Below are 6,000 nucleotides of genomic sequence, written 5' to 3' on the forward strand. Positions count from 1 at the left end.
CGACTGAGGCCGGTCGTGTGTCCCCCAGCGATGTCACTTAGGTCCCTCTGAGGTGAGCATTGCTAGGCCTGCAGGCTCACAGCCATGGCTAAAGGGACTTGGCTGCAGGGGTGGGGTCTGCATCTGACCCTGGCCCCTGGCTGCCTCTGCCCCTCTCCCCAGCCTGCCTGAGTCAGGGACAAGTCGGTGGACACTTGTCCTGTATTCGGACCTGGCTGCCGATGGCTCCCCAGGGAAGCAGGGCAGTCATGTGGGTCAGCAAAGCCAGGCTCTTAACTGCAGGAGGGAGGAGATGTATTTCCATACCCACTTCACAGTTGAGAAACCAAGGTCTCGGCTCCCCAGAAAGCCCACAAGAGGGCATGGTTTAGGTAAAATCGGGGTCCAAATTCCCAAGCAGCCCCCGTGTCTAGTAGATGCTCATCTGTCTATTGTGTTTGGGACGCTGTGTGGATATCATGTAACAGTAGTATTCTCAGGACCTATTACTCTCCTCACGAGCAATAGATGAGGGGCCTAGAGAGGCCAAGTAACCTGCCCAGAGCCACACAGCGCTCAAGCAGGCAGAACAGGTTGAAGTCCTGAAGCAGGAGTTTCTGTTCTCAAGATGAGGCCCCTCGGAGGCTCACACCCCCAGCCCCAAATGCCTCTGAGCGTCACTGGGTGTCCAGCTCTGCCGAGCAAACCCAAGAAATGAAAACCACTTCCCCAGACATTCCCACCATGCTGTGTCCTGCTGAGACAGGGATGCCACACCCCTAAAATGATCCAAGAGCTGAGGACGCACAGCAGGCCCTGAGGGCCGCCCACCGGGGGGAACAATTTGTAAAGGCTGCCTGCAGAGGGGTTGACCCCAGGGTGTGGGGATTTGGGAGAAGGAAGGGTGGGCTTCGTGGAGGGCACAGCGGAAGCTGGTGGGGGGCACATAGGAGCAGAGGGAGCAGCAAGTATGAAGGCTGGGTGAGTGGGAGCAGACCCTAGCGCCTGCAGTGCTGGGGAGGATGTGTCCTTGGCCCCACTTTAGTGGGGTCATCACGGGGTTCTGGGTCCTGCTGCCCGTGATCCCTCCGTCCGCCGGGACCAGCTCTTTGCAGAGTTCAGGTGGAGACCTTCTTGTCCCACGTTCTTGTCCCCTGGCTCTGAACATTGATGTAGCTGCCCTGTGTTGGACACTGGGCACGAGCAGCCCCAGACAGACCCTGCCCCCGGACTTCTGGGCAGGCTGGGGTTTTTGTGCGCTGTGACCACTAAGCAGTGAGCAGGGCCTATGCGCCATTATACCAGTTCATCCGCTGAGGATGATCTTCAAGGCGTGTGTGGCCCTGGGCCAGGTGCTCAGACAAGAATGAGCTGCCCATGGTGCCCGGTGGGCCAAGTGCCTCCTGCGGGTGCCACGGTCTGGCCCGTGAGGGCAGGTTCTGCAGCGAGAGCTGTAGGAGGGGCAGGGAGGAGTGGGCACAGAGGTGGGGAGAGGCAATGGGGGCCCCAAGGGGCAGCGAGGGCAGGGGGGCCTGCATTCACCCGGAGAGCACAGAGGCCACATGCTGGCGCTTGTCCTTCCCCAGGCTCTGAAGAAGGCACCCCTGCAGAGGCGAGGCTGGTTGTAGAGACCTGACCGAGGAGGGGCAGGTCTGGGGGCTCGTTGGGTTGTGGCCTCCGTGGGTTTAGCCAGGGCAGGTGCCTGCTCAGGCCCCGTGCTCCGAGCAGAGGCCAGGCAACGGGGTAGGTCCACAAGCGCTGAAGACTGGGAGGTGGGGGTGCGCGGGAAAGAGGAAGAAGAAAGAGGAGAAGGGGGCTGGGGGGGAACAGACTCAGGAGGGACTGGTGTGGGTGCTGGAAGAACATGCGGCCCCCCCCCGAGTCTGAGCCAGAATGGGGAACCCTTTCCCTGACACCCCTGGAGGAAAAGCAGCCCACCCTCTGGCTGGGCCTCTGTTGTTTGCTCTCCGGGTGCCCGGGGCCTTTGTCTCCCCTGGCCGATCTGTGCGTTTGGGCACGAGGAAATGGGCTCCACCCTGCGCGCCCCACGGCACTCATCACCCAGGACCCCCAGTGGAGGGTCCTCAGGGCCCCGCCCCGGCTGGCGGCCCCGGTGGCCACACAGCAGGCAGGACCTGAGGCTGGGGTGCTGCCGGGCGCCCCGGGAGGCCCGAGCAGGAGGGACGACCAAGAGGGCGGAGCAGGAGGGGAGGGGACAGCAAGCAAACCCCGCCCCGCCCCGCCCCCTCCCGCTCCGCTGTACCAGGCCCCGCCTTGCACTCCGCGCCCCGCTTCCTGCCGCCTACCCCGCGCGCTGCCGCCGCTCCGCCCCGCCGGCCCCAGAGCCGTCCAGGTTGGGGTAGGGCCCGTCATGGGGAGGGCCGCGGGGGCTGAGCCGCCTACTCGTCGTCCGCGTTGGGGTCCGCCTCCTTTATTTCTGTTTCTTCCTTCCTCCTCTCGCCTCTCTCGCGCCTCCTCGCACCCCTGCTCTTCTGCGCCCTTCCTGCACGTGCACCCGCCCGCCCAGCCCACCGATGAGAGGAGCTGGGTGTACTCCCCGCTTCACTATAGCGCGCACGCCCACCCAGCCTCCGACGGCGAGAGCGACACAGTAAGTGCGCCCGCGGCTTGCCACGCCCTGGGCCGGGGCTTCGGACCGCGCGCACCGCCCCACCTGCCCAGGGACCGGCCGGGGAGACGGAGGCCGGGGGCGGCCGGGGGCGGGGCAGCCACCCCGCAGGTGGGGGTGCCGCCCGGCCCCACCGCTGCCCTCACCCGCCCCCTTGCCTTCCGCAGTAATTTCTATGCACTCACCGCCCTGGAGCCGAGCGCCCGCCGCCGCCGCCCTGGCCGCTTCGCGGAGGCACTGCCCGCCCGCCGGACCCGCCTCCGCCGCCGGCCGCCGCCGCTCCTGTCAACTACCTATGACTGTGAACCTCCCTGAGTGTCCGATCACGTATTTATTTTGGGTCCTTACTCTTTGCACAAAGACGGCAGCACAGGTGTGCTTTTTTAGAAAAAGATTAAAAAAAAAAAAAAAACGTGTGGGAAAAAGGAAGAAAGTCCACTCCACTGCACTTTGTAGTTCTTTGCTGTGCTTGCATGTGTCTCCTTGAGGGAATAAGGCCTGTTGGCTCCGGGGACCTGTGCCCGGAGCTGAGATCCACACTCCGAGGTTCTGCCGCTCTCCACTTGGACGGGGTGCCCCCGCGCCCGCAGGCACTCTGGGCTCAGGCACTGGACATCCGCCCTTGGAGGTGGCTGACCAGTGGTCTGGGGGCGGCTCTCCACCCCCCCCTCCATGTTTCCACCACCTCACCTGCCAGGTGACTCGGGAGCAGGAATGGCTAGGAGGCCACTCCTCTCCATGGAGCTCAGGACTGTGGGCCTCTCTGTCCTCCCCATGCGGCCTGCTCGGTATCTCGCAGAGAGGGCCTGAGGCCTACGTGAAGGGAGACGCGCTGGGCCCTCAGGCCGTGGGACTTCCAGAGAGCGGGTCCTGGAGCAGGGGCCCTCTCATGGTCAAGTTGCTCTGCTGTCCAGTAAGAGATCCTCCTCCAGGACCGGGAAGGGCTTTCTTTTCCTTTTGAGGTGGTGACGTGTAAACAACTTAAAGGATAGGAGACAAAGTTCTTTGTGAAAAACACAATAAATTTTGGGGGGTTTGTCATCTTCAGGAGCAGCTCCCCCCGGGCTCAGAGACCCCACTGGATCCAGAGGGGACTATGGGAGCCGCTGGCATGGTGGGGTCTGTCCTGCCCCCACAGAAATGCCCTCCCACCTCTTGAGAGGTGGAACAGTGGGGATGGTTTCCCCCAGCCCGCTCTGCCCCCCGCCCCCCACTGGCTTGCTTGCTTGGGAGGAGCTAGGAGCTGGCTTGGAGCAGAAGCTACACCTGGAAGAATTTCTCCCAGCCCTTGCCTTCCTGGCGGAGAACCCACTGATCCAGGAGTTTGATTTTCTGAGTCCCTCGTCTGGGTCCCTCACCTGCTGTCATCTCCCCTCGCACGGCTCGCTTTGTGCGCCTGGAGGGAGCCTGTTGGACTGGCTGCCTTCTGTCCAGGACGGCCAGGGACGCGCCAGCATGCAGCCTGGGGAAGGCAGCCCTGAGAGGATCCATCAGAACAAGCCTGTGGGCGTCCCAGATCAGAAGCAAAATGATGCCCTCTCCTTGTTGCCCTAGGGGGCTTTGTCCAGACGGCAGGAGGTGTCCTCACCTGGATTTCAGATGGGCATCTGTCTGCAGGTGCCCTGGCTGCATGCCTTGAGTCGCCAGTCCGTCCCTACCCCTTCCTGCCGAGGAGGTGAGCAAGCAGAGGCCTGGAGGTACATCTCAGGCCTTGAAGACTAACAGGGACGACTGTGTCACCCAAAAGCCGGCATTGGAGTCCCTGCCCAGGCCCCAAAGGCCGGATGTTCAGGCACGTTGTGAGTTCTGTGGGGATGACCAGAGCAGCACGCACAGTCCTGGAGCAGTGTGCCCCGTGTCCAGGGCATCCTCAGCCACTTGGAGCTTTAGGAGCAAGGAGGGGAGCTCTGCTGGTCCCCTCGGGCTTTCCTGAGTGAATCATGGAACAAAGGCATCGCTTGGATGCTGACTTGCAAGAGAAATTTGCAAGCCTCCTGGATATCATGATGTTTCTATTTTTGTGTTAGGTCGCTGAGACCTCTTTGGAGACCTGTTTTGTGTTGTTTGCATTCTTTGTCCCTTCAGAGAACTGTCACGTGGATGCTAACGTGGTCTGCAGACTGTGCCGATGGGAGTTGTTTGCTTATTATTTGGGGGGCCAGGGGCCGGAAGGCAAGACTTTATTTATAATGTGTAGCAAATTCGTGGCCTTTCCCAGGCTCCCCCACCCCCAGAGGAAGGCCCTGGACCCACCCAGCTGTCGCCGACCCCCGGCATAGAAATCGAAATTCCTTCGTGGCGACACCTTGTCTCCCTTGTGGCTCATCTCTGATGGCTGTGGCCGCTGAGAGCCGAGAGCCTGGGCACTGTCCGGATGGCTGAGCTGTGAAAACGAAAGACATTTCCCGAGACTGACAAGGTGCAGCTTCCCGAGAGCCCCTGCTAGCCTCCCTCCTCCAACCTCCCCGCGCCCCTCCCTCCACCACTTGGCTCAGTGCAATACTCCCCTTCTGGTGGGGTCCCTTGCCATGGTACTGTCGCTGCAGCCCCTCGGTCCGTACCGTGGGCCAGCGCCTTCCACCGCCTCTTCTCTGGTGGCTCAGTTGCATCGCCTGTCCCCCACACCCCACCCCCATGTCGTTTTTATGGTCGAATTGATTTCAAAACAATGAAACTGCAAACCTTGTGTGTCTTAATTCTCTCGGGGGGTTCCATGTGCTCAGCCCCCATGGTCTGGTGTGTGACAATCCAGAGCGCGGCCTCATCGGGCACAGAATGCCGTCTCTCTCAAACCCAGAGCCGTGGGCACCTCTGTAACTGTGCAGACCTGCTGGCCCCAAGTAACATATGCAGCCTCGGGCCCCCCTTCCCGCCACCCCTCCTTCTTTTTATGTTGAAGGGTTCTCTCTAATAAAATCGGGTAATAAGCATCAGCCCTCTTTCTCTTTGTGCATTCCCGGGGTCTGCTTGGGAATTTAAGGACTGACTTTGAACGAGGGCAAAAAGAAACCTTGGTCGTATTTTTAAAATAACAACAGGACCCAATGCCTTAATAGCCGTGACCTCCTTCGGGTTCCAGTTGAGTTCAGAAAACTTAAAAAAATTTCTGACAGTGCCGCCCAGTTCAAAAGAACACACACTCCCCAAAGTTTGTATTGGTTCTGCCAGAGTTGCTCAAATTGGGTAATGCATGGACCCCTTTTAAGAGGAGAACGTTTCTCCAGGATTCCCAACTGGAGAGAAGCTGCTTTGGAAGTAAGATCCCATCCCCATAAGCAGGCCCTTGGAAACCCGGTTTCATCACGATGCAGAACCGCACAGCTCACTTATAGACGCGCAGATGAGATGATCTGGAATGTGCTTACCATCCCATCCAAAGACGAATATGCACA

At 60.5% G+C, this 6,000-nt stretch overlaps 1 protein-coding gene across 9 annotated transcripts in view; it reads left to right on the forward strand.

Moving 5' to 3' along the window:
* The window catches only part of PIP5K1C (phosphatidylinositol-4-phosphate 5-kinase type 1 gamma), a 51,837-nt gene extending 46,296 nt beyond the window's left edge, over positions 1 to 5,541 (forward strand). For 8 of the 9 annotated variants that reach the window (XM_073887247.1, XM_073887249.1, XM_073887243.1 and 5 more), the window contains 2 exons: positions 2,507 to 2,590; positions 2,776 to 5,541. In XM_073887247.1, the coding sequence (XP_073743348.1) occupies positions 2,507 to 2,590; positions 2,776 to 2,778 (87 nt within the window). In that variant the 3' untranslated portion in view covers positions 2,779 to 5,541. The remainder of the gene's footprint in view (positions 1 to 2,506; positions 2,591 to 2,775) is intronic. The other variant, XM_073887246.1, reaches the window with a different exon arrangement.
* Positions 5,542 to 6,000: the final 459 nt, after the last annotated feature.

The sequence above is a fragment of the Callorhinus ursinus genome, unplaced genomic scaffold (assembly GCF_003265705.2).
Source record: "Callorhinus ursinus isolate GAN/ISIS: 27379988/994484 unplaced genomic scaffold, GSC_fseal_2.0 scaffold77, whole genome shotgun sequence".
Lineage (NCBI taxonomy): Eukaryota > Metazoa > Chordata > Mammalia > Carnivora > Otariidae > Callorhinus > Callorhinus ursinus.